Source organism: Alexandromys fortis, unplaced genomic scaffold (genome assembly GCF_014885135.2).
Source record: "Alexandromys fortis isolate MF-2015 unplaced genomic scaffold, M_Fortis_MF-2015_v1.1 scaffold_195, whole genome shotgun sequence".
Taxonomy (NCBI): domain Eukaryota; kingdom Metazoa; phylum Chordata; class Mammalia; order Rodentia; family Cricetidae; genus Alexandromys; species Alexandromys fortis.
The window spans coordinates 378,062-396,171 of record NW_026068105.1 but is presented as its reverse complement, the minus strand read 5'-3'; the positions used below and the strand labels follow the sequence as shown (position 1 = coordinate 396,171).

The window sequence follows — 18,110 nt, the reverse complement described above, 5'->3', positions numbered from 1 at the left end:
TGGTTACTGTCACTTTGTCATAGAGGCCTGCGAAGAATGGGAAGAGAATCGCAGGGAAGACAGATTCATTAATGGTTTTCAGCCCCATGTCATGTCAGTTATTAGATTCTGATGCTGAAGCTCTGCATCAATAGACAAGGAGTCCTGTGTGAAAAAAAAAAAACTGTTATTTCTCAGGTGCTGACAGGCCAACTAGGTATCTATTCTTAAAGAGTAGAATTCAGTCCCACCGTGTGTATCAGCTTATTAACGTGTCAAATAGCTCTAATTATTATCTTGTGGAGACAGTAAAGGTATATTGGAAGGTTCATAACATTTAGTGGTTGGAAATCAAGATTTGTGCCCTATCTATAAAGCATATCCCTGGGTAAATCAAGTAATTCCTTTGAAGTTCAATTTCTATGCTAGAAAAGTGGAAAAAGTTTTATTTATCTTCCTTTAAGTTTGGAAGGTTAAAAGGGATTGATTGTGATAAATGATACGAAATATTACCTAAGCCAAATACTACAAATGCTACCATTATCTTTGATGCTTTAATGATCATTTAGAGTAGTGATTTCCGCAAGCAACTGTTTCATTCTTGGTCTGAAGATCAGGTGGCTGATACACAGTGGATGTCACACTGCTTTGTGTGACATGGTAGGACAGTTGTCTAAGCCCCAGGAGAGCTGACTGTGAGGCCTTGGTTTTTCCTGTTACATCATCTTTAAACAACTTCTGGTTATGTGTCAGGAAAGAGGAAAGCACACTTTAAAACTTTAACACTTTAAAAATCTCTTGCACTTCACCTCTGACTCTGGGAGTTCCTTGGTGCCTTGTCTATGTGTGGAAACGCCCTATGTTATAAGATTCGGTGTGCTGATTACACCACACCTCTAGTTTCTGGAGAAGGCTTCATTTCAGTTCTGCAGAGCATTAGTATATGGTCTTGCTTTTTTAGTAGTGAAAGTTCTTTATTCCAGTGAACCTCTTGGCAGTCTTAGAATATGAGACACATGACAAGTGAAATTGCGTGGATGAAGTATAGGTAGTTACTAGAGCTGAGGAATTCTAGGGATCTGTGAATCATTGTTTGAACAATCTGAGAAACAGAAAGGGGGTGGATCCGGATAGGCGGGGAGGTGGAGGAGAACTGAAGGACTGGGAAGAGTAGAGGGAGGGGAAATCATAACTGGGATATATTACATGAAAAAGTCTTATTTTCAACGGATAAAAAAAGAAAAAGAAAAGAAAATGTTTGCTGTTGCACTGGTCAGGATCCAATCTATTCTAAGTGTTCCTCAACATCTTCATGGCCTTTCCTTACCCATGAATACTGTGTAACCTTTTCCATTATTTTTTTGAAATCAAAAGGAAATGCCTCTGGGCTGTCAATAGTAATGTGTTGAAATTAACATTTTCTTCTAAGCCAACTTGTGGAGAAGGTGTGGGAGTAATTGGAGTCATTGAGTGCAATTTCCTAAAACCTGCCTACAACAAACAAGACTTTGAGTATACCAAGGAGTACCGGTGAGTCACTCTCAACCTCAGATGTTTCTGATAAATCACTCAGGTACTGTTCTGCTCTCTGCACTTTCTAAAGCGCCGCTAAAAGCCAGACGGAGACGTTAACTCACAATGGCTTCTTCAAATATATTTTCCAAGATTAGAGATGAGTTTGCTCTTTCTCATTTTACCTTTAGAAATTACCAAATATAGAAGTATTTTGACAAACTATTTCTGGTAAAGTGAAGGACCTTGTCTTTCATTAACAGCACATTTTGGGGCGAGAAATTGAAATTTGCCCATCAGTTTTCTAGACGCCAGCGAACACTTTCAGACGTGTTAGAACAAGGAAGACAGCTGTGCTCTCATGGAAGCATCTGGGGACGACAACATAGCTCAAGATCAGAAAGGAACTTGACATTTACATTAAACTAATAGGGATATTTTGGGAATTAAAGAAAGGAATTGTTAAAATCGGGCTGAAAATAGGTTTGGGGTTTAAGATACAGCTCGATAGTAGAATGCTAGCTTAGCATGCAGGAGACCCTAGATCTGATGCCTCTTATGTGTTAGGTAAAGGACATAGGATGAAAAATTAGAATCCTTGATTGTTATGCACACATGTGGTATATGAAAATGTGAAACTTAAATACACATAAATAACTAATGTGTATATGCAAGCTGAAGAGAATCTTTGTTTGTTTATTGTTTTTCAAGATAGTATTCCTCTGTGTGCCCCTGGTTGTCCTGGAACTCACTCTGTAGACCAGGCGAGCCTCAAACTCACAGAGATCCACGTGCATGCGCCACCACTGCCTGGCTGAGGAAAACTTTTAAATATGCCTAAAGAAAATCAAGGGAAGCTTCACAAAACAAATTAGATTTGAGCTTAAATTTAAAGGAAAAACTGGTGTTTTCTCAGTGAACTAAGGAGAAGGGTACTCTAGAGCAGTGGCCCTCAACCTTCCTGATGCTGCGACCCTTTAATACAGTTCCTCATGCTGTGGTGACCCCAACCATAACATTATTTCACCACTACTTCATAACTGTAATTTTGCTACTGTTATGAAACATAATGTGAATAGTTTTGGAGATAGTTTGTCAAAGGGGTTGCGAGTCCAGGTTGAGAACCACTGTTGTGAGCAAAGTAGAGTATGGGTAATGGCACAGAAAAGCCAGGGATGTTCTTGGGATGTGAAGAAAGAGAAGATGGGAGAACATTGAGTATCATTCAATTTAAAATCCCAGCAGTATTTTTTTCTAAGAGTGGGAGGAAAAAAATCATTTCTCAGAAATGTTTTCTGTGCTCCAAGCTACAACAAAATTAATTAAATGTTCCTTCATTTAATTGAGACTGCAAGAATTTGAGATGCAGGATTTGACAAAGAGATAGAAATTTGAATGGCAATTCCAAATTAATTTCAGCACAATTGGGTTTTAGTCGCTCAGGCTTATCAGTGGTTATGGCAACAGTGTGCTCTGGAGCCAAATAAATTAATCATTTAAATGTGAGTCTGACCCGTAATGAAGACCTTTAACCAAGACTTGTCTCCTAAATGTGAAAGTTTAGAAATAACATTGGTTTAATGAAACCAGATATTCTTTCTTTTGAGTGAAAGTGATGAATTTATGATAATTCCCTAAATAATATCTGGGAAGTTCAAATGTTAGACATTAAAATGTTTTAGCAGCTTTCCATATTATTGTTGCCAATGTACCAACCATAAAAATCTATATTTTTTCTTTTGAATACATTAGACATTTGGCTTTGGATGCCTAGTTTTTGTATGATGAATTTGAGGTGATCGTAGAGAGTTCACATACAGGCATTCTATAAGCATGTAGGATTTCTGCTTCCATAATTTCATCGTTACTGCAAACAGAATGACAGCACTAACATACATAGAGCTTTGTGCTATCTCTTTTTAAAATATTTATTTTTCTTTTATGTGTATATTTCCTGTGTGTGTAGAAGTGTATCATATGTGTGCCCAGTGATGGTGCACGGCAGAAGAGAACAAGTCCCCTGGAACTGATGTTGTAGACAGTTGTGAGCTGCTGTATGGAAGCTGATAACAGAACCTGGGTCCTTCTCCAAGAGCAGCAACTACACTTAACCACTGACTCCTTTATCTAGCCCAATTAAAGATCTCATATAGTTTATATGTCTTATATAGTTCATGCTTGCCTCAAATTCACTATGTAGCTGAAGATAGCTTTGAATTCTTGTGCTTCGGCCCTGCAGCTCACAAGTGTTATGATGAAAAGACCGAATCATCATGCCCTATGCCTTTATGCTGGGAACTAAACCCACATACGTAACTGGAAGTTTCTCTCCCGCACACTAGATCCCAAATAATCACTCTGGGGTTTAATATTAATTACAAACTGGTTGGACTGTTGGCGTAGGCTTAATATAAACTAGCTCTTACAACTTAAATTAACCCATTTCTACTGTTCTATATTTACCACAAGGCTTGTAGCTTTTTACCTTTAGCTTTCTTCTTGGGCAGCTGTCCTCCACTCCACCTTCTTTCGTCTTTTTTTTTTCTTCTTTCTTCTTCTGTCTCTGCTGGGATTTTGTGCCTAGCTGTATTCTGCCTTGCCATAGGCCAAAGCATCTTTATTCTTCAGCCAATAAAGGCAACACATTTACAGCATACAGAAGGCTGTCCCACATCATACATATATAAGCACAAATCTATTACTGAGTTATATCCCCAGCCCTATTGACCTTTATGTAAACTTCATACAAAATAAGAAAGATTTTAGATAAAATCATGGGAATTTGAAAACAAATATGGGGGCATAGACTGCTAATCCCAACACCCAGGGTCTATGGCAATGGGATTGTGAATTCAAGGCCAACCTGGGCTACAGAATGAGTTCTTGGGCAGCCTCATCTACATAATAAGAACCTCCATTTCCTTTGTCCCTGTCAAAAATCTGAATTTGAGAAGATTAGAAAATATTGCTGTCACAAATTCCTGTGACTATTATAGATTCAAAAGTAGAAATGATAAAGGAAATATGTTATTATACTACTAGAATATCTACAAAGAAATAATCTTAATACATCACTATGAACCATCTGGATATTAGATTTTAGCTATAAATATCATGGTTGAAGCTTAAAACATTTTTAGAGTCAATTTCACCTTAAAAAATGCAACCAAAGCATATTAACTGAGCAAGCCATTAACACATAACACAGTGACTAAGTTTTGTAGAATCTTCCAAAGAATTTCAAAGCAGAGTTGCTTAAGGGCTTTGCATTCTGTTTGTAATAATAGATCATCACCACACATTAAAAACAACTAAATAGCAGTAAAATGGCTCATAGACCTCTTTGGTGCTGTGCAGGGAAAATGCTCTGATGAGACAGATAAGGAAAGTTTTAGGTAGATGATGTGACTTAAGATAGCCTTAAGTGGGTCTATGAGTTCATGACCAGCCTGGTCTATGGAGCTAATTTCAGGACAGTCAAGGCTACACGGAGAAACCCTGTCTCAAAAAAATGCAAACAGACACAAGAGATATTCCCTAAAAGGTACAAGACTAGAACTGTAGAGAGATGGTTCTGTGGCTAAGAGCTCTGGCTGCTCTTCCAGGTGACCCAGATTTGATTCCCAGCACCCACATGATGGCTCACAACTGCCTGTAACTATAGCTCCTGGGAATCCAGCAGCTACTTCTGGCCTCCATGGGCACAAGGGACAGATGTGGTGTACATACATGCGTGCAAAGGAAACACCCACATGTATAAATAAATAATAAACAATTAAAAGGATAGAGGATGCAGAAAAGGAAGGGAATTCTAGTATAGAGTTGTGGCATGACAAGAACTCTGAAGGGGAAGTGGAGATGAGGTGATATACTAGAGTGAAGAAAATCAAACAAAATGGATAATGTAGGGCCATGTCCTAAAGCAGAGACTATCAAGTATTTTCTGAGAAGGCCAGAGAGAAATATTTGGGCTTTTGTAGGCCACACACGGTCTCTTACCCAACTTTTTAATTCTGTCATAGTATGAAATTATACATTGACAGAAAGTAAAGGAGCGAGTATTGTTCCAGGACAGTTTTGTTCACAAAAAAAAAAAAAAAGCAGTGAGTTCAGGCTATAGTTAGCACACACTTTTCTTAGAACCGTATATCTGAACTATGTGCCAAGTTATAGCTAATGGATTCAGAGGAATCAGACAATAATTTACATTTTAGGGAAGAACAGTATGCTCAACTTCTGTCTGCAAGCAGCGGAAAGCATCTTCTATTGTAAAAATTTACCGTAAATTTAGTGGCTTAATATAACACTAATTTACTGTGTTAGAGTTCTGTAGGTTAGAAGGCTTGACTCAGATCTCACTGGGCTAAAATCAAGGTGTTGGCAGGCCGTCTTCCTTTCTGGAGACTCTAGGGAAGAGTCCGATTCCTTTTCTTTCCAACTTTAGAGACTGCCAGCATTCCTTGGCCCAAGGCCCTCTTCTCCAGCTTCAAAGTCAGCAGTGATGAGTTGCATCCTCCTCGCGTTGCATCATTCCGGTAACCCTGCTTCCATAATCACATTGCCTCCTCGGATTCTGACTCCTCTGCCTCACTCTTCCACACTTGAAGGCCCGTAATTTCACTGTATCATTTAGAAGCTTTTCCTACTTTAAGGAGAGTCAGTGAGTAGCAGTAACTCTCTTACTGTGTATAACATAAGATAGTCACAGATTTTACTGTGTATAACCTAAGTTATTCACAGACTTTAGGGATGGGACCTAGACATCTTTGAAAGACTATTATTATATTTATCAGTCTGTCCTCTGGTGCTTCAAGATTTATTTCTCACATTCAGAAAGTGATTGCCCTATTCCACCCCAACATCATCAAAATTTTAAGAGTCTAAAGTCTTAACTAAATGTCATCAGCTCAAAAGTATGTTAGAAGTCTTGACTCAGATCTCAGTGGGCTAAAATCCTTTCTTTTTCTGTAATCACATCGCCTCCTCCGAGTCTCTCTCTCCCCCTCCATCTGTCTCTCTGTCCCTCTGTTCCTCTCCCTCTCCCTCTCCCCCTCCCCCCTCTCTCCCTCACACACACACATACACACTTTAATGCTAAAATATAATAGCAGGAGATGCACAGGACACCAGTTATATAAAAGTTCTGTGTCAAGTGGGGTTTAAATAGAAAAGAAAAAAAAAAGAGTTACAGGCACCAAGCAATTTCATAAGTCCAGCTAGGCAAATTCCATTAAATAGCAAACACAAGACATAATTTTGTGGGACTTATAATACTGCCCCCATCACTAAAACTATGCCTTCAGGGCTATGGTTCGACTCTCAAAATTATCTGTTCATGAAGACTAGTATATTTTTACAGCAGAGTAGTTTTGTCAATTTTATCTTCATTAGAGTCTTTTTAGTTATTAATTTTTTTGTGATGATAATATAATTGTAGCATTTTCCCTTTCCTCTCTCCAGACCCATATACTCCTCTTTGCTCTTTCAAATTCATGACTTCTTGTGTCAATAGTCATTGATACATACACTTTTGTATGCATGTATGCATATGTAATCTTAATTACAGCCTGCTCCGTCTTATAACATTACTTATAGGTATATAGTTTTAGAAATTCACTAGGATTCTTTCATTATATATTCTCCCCCATTTATTCATTTCAGTTGGAGATGAAAGTGTTTGTGCTCCCGCCATCTCAAAAATCTTGTAGGTCTTCCACGGATGTGATGAATATTCATTCAATTTAACAAGAGGCTCTTGACTGATCTTCCCTAGACAATCTGATTTCTCTTCTTGGCCTCAGCTGAGATGGTTGTGAAGGTCTGTGAGTCACATGCTTCATATTCCCAAAGAGCCTCGTATGTGACTGGATATTGTGACCTTTTGATCTGACTGCCATAGTAGCTAATGATTGTCCAACCCTACTCTTCAGTCACAGAGCTCACAGCCCTAACAACGAATCTGTACATTTTAATATCTTTCGTAATTTTGACTGCCTGAGAACATTCCAGATGGTCAAATTCTGATTCCTTTCTCATTATTAGTTCTTTTCATGTATCTTTGCTTTCCTGCCTTTTCCATTACCAGCCAGAGGACACAACTTGAGCAGTTTTTCTGGAGGTCTCCTCAGCCAGATGTACAAGTTCAGCAGGTACAAGCTCTGTGCTCCGTGGATGTACAGGACATGTTTCTGCTAAGCTTTCTGTCACTATGTAGCTAGGATCATATTTCCGATTTTCCAGTAACGTGTGGGGTCATTTTCCCTGAGCCTTGATTAGAGTGGCTTTACCATCTGTCTTTCTAACTCTGTTTACAGTGATTTAGACATTCTTTAAGGCAATCTCTAGCTTCTTCTCTCCCATGCTTCTCCACTTTCTCCTGAGCCCTCATCAGTTTAGTTAACATCCATCCAGATATCGATTGCCAGTCTGCTTGATGCGATTTAGGCTCTGGCGTGTTTCTCAAACCTTTGCCAGATTTCTTTATTTTCCTTTTATTCTGTTTTTAGACAGGGTCTTGTGTAGCCTCAAGATCACTATATACCCAAAGACAACCTTGAACTCCTGATCCCCCGAAATGTCCCAGGCTGCTAAATTTCAGTTCCAAAGAAACTTCTTCATCTTTAGTTGTTTTTTTCTAGTAGTACTCTGTTTCTAGGCACCACAATCTGCCATATTCTTTCCTATTGAATTTTTAAAAATATTTATGTGTATGTGCACACATGTGTGAGCATATGCAGGCTTGGGACCTGAAGATTGATAGCATGTTTTACCCACTGAACCAAATCGAAGGACCTGTATTCTTTTTGTCATATCATATTGCATCATATTTGTGAATTTGGGTTGATGCCATTTGGATTTAAAGTGATCATTGGTAAGGGAAGACTTCTGTCATTTGGCAGTGTGTTTCATAGCCTCTCTCATTTCCCACATTGCTGTGTTTTATGTTTAGGTGATGTTTTATAGTGGATTGCTTAAATTCTTTTCTTGTTTCCTTTTATATACACAATCTAGCTATTTTCCACGAGTTATCATAGAGGCTACATATAAGATGCCTCTGTCTCTTTCTTTTGGCTTTAGACTTCTACAGTGCCTACGATGGACCACTGGTGGTGCCTCACATGTCCTTCAGGCTTTGTTTCCATCTACAGTTTTCTTTCTTTCTTTCTTTCTTTCTTTCTTTCTTTCTTTCTTTCTTTCTTTCTTAACGATTTCTGTCTCTTCCCCACCACCCCCTCCCCTTTCCCTCCCCCTCCCCCAATCAAGTCCCCCTCCCTCGTTAGTCCAAAGAACAATCAGGGTTCCCTGCCCTGTGGGAAGTCCAAGGACCACCCACCTCCATCCAGGTCTAGTAAGGTGAGCATCCAAACTGCCTAGGCTCCCACAAAGCCAATACGTGCAGTAGGATCAAAAACCCATTGCCATTGTTCTTGAGGTCTCAGTAGTCCTCATTGTCTGCTATGTTCAGCGAGACCGGTTTTAATCCAGTTTTCTTTCTTATTGGTCATCAATTTTAGTAATTTCTTAAAGTTCCCAGATTCGTCTTTCTGTCCCACTTTGATGTAGGTGGGTCTTCTTTCTATGTGTTGCTTTCATTGGTTAATTAATAAAGAAACTGCTTGGCATGATAGGTCAAAACATAGGTGGGTAAAGTAGACAGAACAGAATTCTGGGAAGAAGGGAAGTGAGTCAGACGCCATGATTCTCCTACCCAAGATAGACGGTGGTTAGAATCTTACCAGTAAGCCACCACTTTGTGGTGGTACACAGATTATTAGAAATGGGTTAATCAAGATGTGAGAGTTAGCCAATAAGCGGATAGAACTAATGGGCCAGGAATTGTTTAAATGAGTATAATTTGTGTGTTGTTATTTCGGGTATAAAGATAGCCGTGCGGGAGCTGGGCGGGATGAAAAGTAGGCCTGCTAATCTCATCACTACACCACTTTTGAATCTACCAAGTGAATGGTCTGTTCTACATTTTATTTCAGTTCCTTTTAAAAAGTTTTCTGTCTCCTTTTTGCTATTACCATTTTTTTTCAAAACCTCTTTGAACTTGACTTTATTCACACCTTCCTTGGTTTTTTTTTTTTTTTCATCTTTAACCCAGAACTTTTTCAGTGACTGTTTATTTGGATTTCATTTTTCTTTGATCATACCATATTTTCTAGTTTCTTTGTATGCACTGTGATTTTTATAACAATAATTCTGGAAATTAGGTTTTCCCCCTTTCCTAGGATTTGCTGTGTTGTTTTTGTTTATTTGATGCCAGTGGTGTGGTAAGCTATCTCTGTACCAGAGACTTGGTAGAATGTAAACTTAAGATTGTCTCACTTGTTTTCTGAACCTGTGTTTTCCCTGGAAATTCAAAGTGACGTTCTAATTTTCTATATATGCATATATGTGTGGTTGTGTATATGTATGAATGCATATGCTATGTATATACATATGTGTGTATGCTTTTTTTAATATCTTCATTTTTAACATCTGGCTCCCCAAACAAGAAAAAATATGAAGAGGTGAAAATAAAGTTTTATCACTTTGAACGTCCTGGACATCATTTCAGTTAGAGGAGAAACTTGTAATCATGGAGAATATAACAGAAAAGGCCACTTGCCCATTGTGTGATCTAAAATAGTAGCACTGAGAACACGGGCCACTATCCTTGAAGGATAGGAACCCTTTTCCCTATCATGGTTCTTATAAGTGACTTGGGGAACACCTGAAGGATTCTCTGTCATGGCACTAGAAGTGGAGAATACTAAAAAGAGAAATGGACCAAAATTAACCACAATTACCACCTAAGTGTTCCAAAATACTGATTGTTAAATATTAACTGGATTTGTTTCAGGTTCTTATAACAGCTGTGCAGTAAAATGCCAAGGAAACATTTTCCCTGTTAGTCTTAGTTCTCTGTGATCAGGCAGATTGTGCCAGTGCAGTTGCTATCTAGGCAAGGAGACCGATTCCACATGCCTTCTACTTACCTTCCCAGGATCCCATCACATTTTCTCTATCAAGTAGACCTTGAAGAGGAAAGAGAACATGTAATATGACTGGAGGGAAGGCTGTTAACAGAGTGGTGAAAGCATGGGTAGTAGGAAAGGGATGAATTAATCTAGGAACATGCCTATGTGATTTTAGTCTTGTGGATGTAGTGAAAATCTAACTGAAATGGGTAAGGTGGCAGTAAGGAAGCGGTGTATGGAAGAAGAGATCCGCAAGCATGCCAAGTAATGATCCCAAGGGTGGAAAGAGGCTTGAAATTTCTCAAGTGTATAGTGTTCCAAGTATGTGTACATTTGCATTAAGTTGTAATCTTGGGAAATAGAACTTAATAGAAATTATTCATCAGATAAGAAAGCAAACTCAGATTCAGCTTCTAACAGCAGCGTTGTAGAAAAACGTTGAAGAAACATTTTCCATGTTACTACTGTGCTGCTGTGGTTAGTATCTGCAGATGAACTATAATGACAGATCAAGCTAATGTTTGATTGATTTTTAATAGATAAGTTTTTGTGTATGAGCCTCTAATTTTTCTATTTGATCCTGAGTTATGTCCCTATAATCATCTGAAAATTTATTAATTCATCAGTATTTGTCTCTGTCCTCATTCTGTCATAGTCTCTAATGACAACAGCATACTCATTCCATGATTCTATAAGACTTGAAAACATCTAGACCATTCTACTTTTTTGGATCTTACAACCATTTTAACTTCACAGCCAGAGACTATCAATAATTATGATGGTAACATTATGATATTTTTTGGGTATAGTTTTCATTGTGGTTTTATTATAGGATGTATCAAAGGCAGTTGACCCTTTATTAGTTTTTTAAGTTGTAGGTATTCAAAATTATGCTGACTATTCTAAGTTGCTGTGTTCTGTTCAACAGGATCTTCTGAGAGATAAAAAATTATTCAAATGCTGGACCTTGACATACTCCTTGCATTTTCTTTCAGGTCGACAATAAGTGCGCTTGCTCAGAAGCTCAATGCTTATTGGAAGGAAAAAACATCTCAAGAGAATTTTGAGAACTTACCTGCATCCAGGCCAGTACCATCAGTAATAAAATATAGAATGTGAAAGCATTAAGGGTAATGTCCTTCCATCAAATGGAAGAAACAAGGATAATGTAGTGTTTTTCACATCAGGAAGGTTGATTAACGCAATAGGGAAAGCACAGGTACTAATTACATCATTTTACCTCTTCATTCTGTTTTAAGATGTATATGGTTTGGATAATAGATGTGAAGGGCTTAATGCTGTCAATTTAGGAGAGACTAAGACAGTGGGGGATTATGGCCATTTAAATCAGACAGTCCTCAGTGGAAAGTCTAGACCTGCTCCTTGATCGTTGAGTGCACTCCAGTGAGTCACTTCACCTCTGTACTGAGTTAGACTCCATGATTTTAGAACAGTGCATGGCATAGGGTTGGTGTTCAGACATGCTAACAAACTTGCTTCCTCTTTATTCTTGCTACATTTTATTGTGACTAAACAGGTATTTCAGAGCAGAAATACAGAACGAAACATATTAGAGGAAAAGCAGAGTTTATTCCTTGTGGATATGGTGAAACAGATCAGCCAAAAAGACAGACTGCATAACAACATACATACAGTTAGTGGACTGAGGAGTGAATGCCCAAGGGAGTTGTATGTATGTGTAAGGATGAGACCCGCATTCAGGACCGGCTAAGGAATGAAGTCAGGAGGCAGGCTGACGAATATGTAGGGGAGCAGTAAACAGTAGATTTGAGATCTCAGAGAGCTGTGATGATGTGAGGGGATATGTATTATTAGCAGTGGTGGGTGGTAGACGATTGGGACTTTCAAATCAAAACGACAGCCCAGAAGACAGACTGCATAACAACATACACACAGTTAGTTATAACATCACCAAGCTAGATATCAACGTGGTAGAGATTACACTGCCCTTCTCATATGAGGGGAGGCGTCTACGTTTTAAAATGGAAATTACTAGATTAATGTTTGGTGCAAAATTCTGTTTCAAATGCAGTCTGAATGCTGTATGTATATTTCTACATTATTCTAAAAATTTCAACTGATTTCAATCCGCCATTTTTGCCAAAAAATTAATTAAGATTAAATGATATTTGTTCTTTCAAATTAGCACTGATTAATGTAGTGAGACAGAAGTTCATATATTGCTGGGGCATGTAAGATCTAACAGCAGATTTTTTTCCTTTTAAAATTATTATTTAATTAATTTATTTTGCATCCAGTTTCCCCCTCCCTCCTATCCTCTCACCTCTTCTTCACCCTGCAACTCAATCCACTCCTGTTTCTGTTCAGAAAGGTGCAGGCCTCACATGGGTATCAACAAAGCATGGCATATTAAGTTGCTGTAAGACTAAGCATCTCCTTTTGTATTAAATTAAGACTGGGCAAGGCAATCAGTATGAGGAATAGGTTTCCAAGAGCCAGCCAAAGCATTAGAGACAGCCTCTTCTCCCTCTGTTAGGAGTTCCAGAAGTAGAACAAGCTACACAACTGTCACATATATGTAGAGGACCTAGATCGATCCCATGCAGGAGTCCAAGAAGTACAACAAGCTACACAACTGTCACATATATGTAGAGAACCTAGATCGATCCCATGCAAGTTCCCTGGTTGTTGGTTCAGACTCTGTGAGTACTTATGACCCAGGATAGTTGACTCTATGGGTTTTCTTGTGATGTCCTTGACCCTCTGGCTCCTCCAATCCTTCCTCCCTCTCTTCAGCAGGATTCCCGAGCTCAGTCTAATGTTGGGCTGTGGGTCTCTGCATCTCTTCCCATCAGTTACTGGATGAATGCTTTCTGATGACAATAGGGGTAGTCATCAATAGCAGAAGGCCATCCTCTCCACTATTGCTAGGAGTCTTAGCTGGGGTCATCCATCCTTGTAGATTTTTGGGAGTTTCCCTTATATCACGTTTCTACCTGATCCCCAAAAGCCCCCCTTTCCATTCATCTCTTTCAATACTATCTCCCCATCCACTCCCAAACCCAGTCCCTCAAGTTTCCATCCCCACCTGCCTCCAGCCCACCCAGGAGATCTCTTCTGTTTCCCTTTCTCAGGGAGATCCATGAATTCCCCCTTGGGCCCTCCTTGTTACTTAGCCTCTCTGGGTGTGTGGATTGTAGCATAGTTATCCTTTGCTCTACAGCTAATATCCACTTATGAGTTAGTACATACCAGGATGATTTTTTTCTAGCTCCATCAATTTGCCTTCAGATTTCCTGATGTAGTTTTTAACAGCTGAGTAAATACTCTATTGTATGAATGTACCACATTTTTTTAAATCTATTTTTCAGTTGAGGACCATTCACGTTGTTTCTAGGTTCTGGCTATTACGAATAAAGCTGCTATGAATATAGTTGAACAAATGAATGTCCTTGTGGTATAATTGAGTATCCTTTGTGTACATTCCCAAGAGTGGTATATATAGGTGGGTCTTGAGGTAGATTGAGAAACCGCCATATTGATTTCCAAAGTGGCTGTGCAAGTTTACATTCCTACCAGGAATGTTCCCTTTGCTCCACATTCTCTCCAGCATCAGCTATCATTTGTGTTTTTGATTTTTGCCGTTCTGATGGGTATAAGATGAAATCTCCAAGTAGTTTTGATTTGCATTTCCCTAATGGCTAAGGATATTGAACATTTCTTTAAGTGCTTCTCTAGCAGCAGAATTTTAATAATAGAGATTATTTATTGAATATTACTTAAGTTCCAGACACTATTCTTAGTTCCTTTCATGTAATAATTTATTCAGTAATCCACAGAACTCTCAGTATACAGGTATTATTTCTTGGCAAATAGAAAGCCCAGCACACAAAGAACTTACACCTTTTGCACAGGATTAGCCAAGTAGAATACAGTAGAGCTAAGGTTCAAATTAAGCACCCAGGTTCTTGAAGCTACACTCTTCTGGAGGGATATAGCAAGGGCAATATATATATCCTTTAACTTTGTATTTGCTGCAGGCAGAAGCTCAACAGCCCTTCTTTCTGCCTGGGTTGAAGGATTCACCGTGGTCTGTTTGTAGCTGCTGCCTCTTAGAGTTCTTGTCCTCAAGAGTAATACAGGCATCTTTTTGCAAGATGTTCTTCTGTGCAAATGCATCTAAAACAAAGCTAACACAACCTTTCCTCTCCTCCTCCACTTCTGCTGAAACTGCTTTCCAAGGGCTCCGGCTTTGTAGCTGTGTGAAAGTAGCAGACAGCAGAGGTCAGGCCTGAGCATAGAGCTTCAAGGTTGCAAGTCTGGAGCAACCTAGAGCAATAGGGAGGTCCAAAAGTCTGCGAAAACTTGGCTAAATAGATTTTTTTTTTAAAAAAAAAAAGAGTATTTGAGTGGCACAAGTACCTTTTATTTTCTTCTTTATATAGTTCTCTATTTTATAGTTTTTCATAATGGGATAACGTTATTTTAAAACTAGTAATAAAAAAAGCAGGACTTAATACAATGAAAAATGACTAAAAGAAGTCATAATAGAAGCATACCAGTTCATTGAACAGTCTAGTAGAAGAGCTGTAATGTGCGGGATACACAAAACTCGCCCTGGAAGTAAAGTGGGCCGGAGGTGCCTCTCTCCTCCCTGTGTGCTCATCAGCCTTGGTGCTCTCCGGTACAACTCTGCACACTATTTATACCTCCGGCTACATCCGCACTACTCTCTTCCACGGGGAAATGAATTCACTTTCATCTACAAGTGATTTGGTTGCACACTTCTGGAATTGATGAGGGTGGATATGCATTTGGAGAGGTCAGCCCTGGATGAGTTATCTTAATCATTTTGACCAATTGTTGGGGCCATCATTTATAGTTAGGAAATTTAATCAAAGTACATTGCCTTTTGTGATGGATGTTGGGAATAGAAACACAGTAATGTGATTGCGGCATTATAAACACGTGATGTGATGCTGGAGTCAAACTCAGAACCTTGTGCATGCTAGCAAGCTGCACACTGAGCTACATCCCTAAGCCCAAAGGGCAGGTTGTGAAAGCGAAAAGAGAAAGCAAAAGCGTTCAGGGAAGTGGGGAAAAGATTTTGATGACAGTGAGAGAAATTCGGAGTGTGCTCGCAAGTAGGGGAGAGATTTTGATGACAATGCTTCCTCTGTGCCTCCTGTAAATACATTTAAAATTTGTTCAGTGACTGGACAAGGAAATAAAACAATTGGGTGAGCTTTATTTCTTTATAGCAATGTATGATACACATACTTTTCTCAAGTTAATAAATCTCAGAGGTAAAACTAACTAACCTATTATTTTCTCAAAAAAATATTCTAGAATAAATATTATTATCCTCTACAAATAATTGTAGATCAGTATGTTTTGTATTCACATCTGATATAGTTATCTAGATTTCTCTCAATATACACATTTCAGACATCAAGATTATACAATTTCTAGGCATTTTTTCCACATAAAAGTTTTGTTTTCATTTTTAGGACATACCTTTTAAATGTAGGACAAAGTCCAGAGCTAGGATCTATACAATAACATTTCTGTTTTTCCTCACCCAGGAAGATTCCCGACCAGACATGGGTACAGTGTGATGAATGTCTTAAATGGAGAAAACTTCCTGGGAAGGTGGATCCATCCACATTACCTGCCAGATGGTTTTGTTACTATAATCCCCATCCAAAGTACAGGTAATTTCTAGGACTCAGTATTCTTTTGATGACTCCTGATTTGTCTTCCTATTCCACAGAACCACTTCATATCAAATCTGTCTTCTTTAGCCTGGCATTCAAGCCCCCTGTGCTGGCTGGCCCCATTTAAACTATATAGCTAACCTTATTTTTCATTGTACTTTACCAAACTCCTACAAGGCACTATTCCCTACAGATGCCATGGCTCCTCTCCCCTCCATGACTCTGATAGTGTTGTTTCTCTTGATTGAAATGACTTTCTGTATCCCATGTTCCATTTCAAATCATAACAGTCTAAGGAGCTGAACTCTTTTGTAGCAGCTTTTCCTCTTAATAGCAATTTTCGATGATTTCACTCTGACCTCCCACAGCATTTGATTCTTGACTTTTGTTCCTATGCCATTTTGTACTTGGGGGTATTTTTCGGGAGTTTGTTTCTTATTTATGTTTGATTCTACAGGAGCCTTTGTTCTTTAAGACTAGGTTCCTTACATTGCACATTGAGTCAGTAGCTTTCCTGTGTCTCTGTAGGGTCCATGTAAATAGGATCTGCTGTACAGTCAGTGCTGTTTGTTTGCTTCTTTGTGTTCCTAGTGTGCCATATGTTCCTTAGAGCAGGCAATGTCTCAACAGTGCCCGATATAACTCAGTAGTTACGTGTGTTCCTAACAAGTCAGTCTGCTTCCATCCAGCTGTGATCTCTTACCTACTCTTCTTTTCACGGACCACATGCTGGTAAATAGAAGGTAGTCCCACAGAGTATGCTTTTTAGAGAAAATGTCCAAAGGGGAAGAAAGTATGTGAGTGAAGGCTAGGTGTGTAATTTGGAAGCACACCTCCAGGGTCTCCACATGTGCCTGTGGACAGGAAATGAGACTGAGTGGTCAGGTTATGAAAATGACTTCTAGAAGTTTCTTCATTAATGCTTTCCTCTTTGGACTATGCTGTCTTTTATCTATTAACAGTTAGGCCAGGAAAGATCCTTCTAATCTGCTTTACTCCCTTGCAAAATGAATATAATGCAATTGCCAACTGATACTCCTGTTTATCAGGGTTTTTTTGCATTACTTGTGGCCACCGAATAAATTTGTTCGTGCCTTTGGTTCTTCCTCCTGAGATTCCCTTCCCAGTGCTATAGTATAGCTAGTTTGTGTGGTGTGAATGGGATCCAAACTGGAGAAGGTTACCCAATCAAGCTGCTCTATCATTAAGTTGCCCTTAAAGGAGGTAAAGAGTAAAAGCTCGAACCATGTTTTGCTTCCGAAAGATGACTTCCTGTCTGTACCACAGGCGATGCTCTGTTCCAGAAGAACAAGAACGCACTGAAGACTTATACCTGAGCAAGGCTAAGCAACAGTTGAGTATACGTGAGGCGGTGCTCTGCTTCCTATAGCCGAGGAACCACTCTCCCTGTCACAAGACAAAGGCTTGAGGAGGGAGATAGCTCTGCAGGGCTCCGCGCTTGCCCCCTCGCCTGTGTGCTCTGCCCGTTCTTCCTTCTGTCACCTTCAGAATGCCTCAACTTGTCCTAGTCTGCTTGGTCAGTCTCCTCCCTGCTCTGTACACTGACGCACACGCGCACGCACACGTATGCACAGACACGGAGCGAGAGTTTGAAATCTCTCCAGTAGCATAATTCAGGAATATAGCCCAGTTTCTCTGAACTTCATGAGTGCACTAAATATCACATTATTTACAGACAGTCTCAGTACACAGTCTAGACTTACCTGTAACTCACTCTGTAGACCAGGATGGCTTTGAGCTTGCAGTCCCCCTACGTTGGCCTCCAGAATCTAAATAGCACTTTTATCTTCTAGAGATGAAACTGTTGAGAAGAAGCAGCAGCCTATGGAAAGTGACAAGCACCAGGTGAGAGTCAGGTCCATTTTTCCTCTTCTCACACCGTTTTCCGCCCCCACAGGATTCAGGTTGAAGATCACTGCCCAGCAATGCTGAG

General features: G+C 39.3%; 1 protein-coding gene and 1 long non-coding RNA gene across 2 annotated transcripts in view; one reads left to right on the top strand and one right to left on the bottom strand.

Annotated features, from left to right (window-relative positions):
• Morc4 (MORC family CW-type zinc finger 4) overlaps nucleotides 1–18,110 on the top strand; it is a 56,739-nt gene that overhangs the window by 20,494 nt on the left and 18,135 nt on the right. Inside the window, exons 9-13 of the mRNA XM_050124015.1 lie at nucleotides 1,409–1,509; nucleotides 11,453–11,542; nucleotides 16,025–16,153; nucleotides 17,444–17,509; nucleotides 17,971–18,022. Coding sequence (XP_049979972.1) covers nucleotides 1,409–1,509; nucleotides 11,453–11,542; nucleotides 16,025–16,153; nucleotides 17,444–17,509; nucleotides 17,971–18,022 — 438 coding nt within the window. The remainder of the gene's footprint in view (nucleotides 1–1,408; nucleotides 1,510–11,452; nucleotides 11,543–16,024; nucleotides 16,154–17,443; nucleotides 17,510–17,970; nucleotides 18,023–18,110) is intronic.
• On the bottom strand, nucleotides 2–17,990 carry LOC126489641 (uncharacterized). Its single transcript, XR_007588972.1, has 3 exons — nucleotides 17,881–17,990; nucleotides 10,476–10,514; nucleotides 2–144 (listed from the first exon to the last, which is right to left on the bottom strand). It is a non-coding gene; the product is annotated as an uncharacterized lncRNA (long non-coding RNA).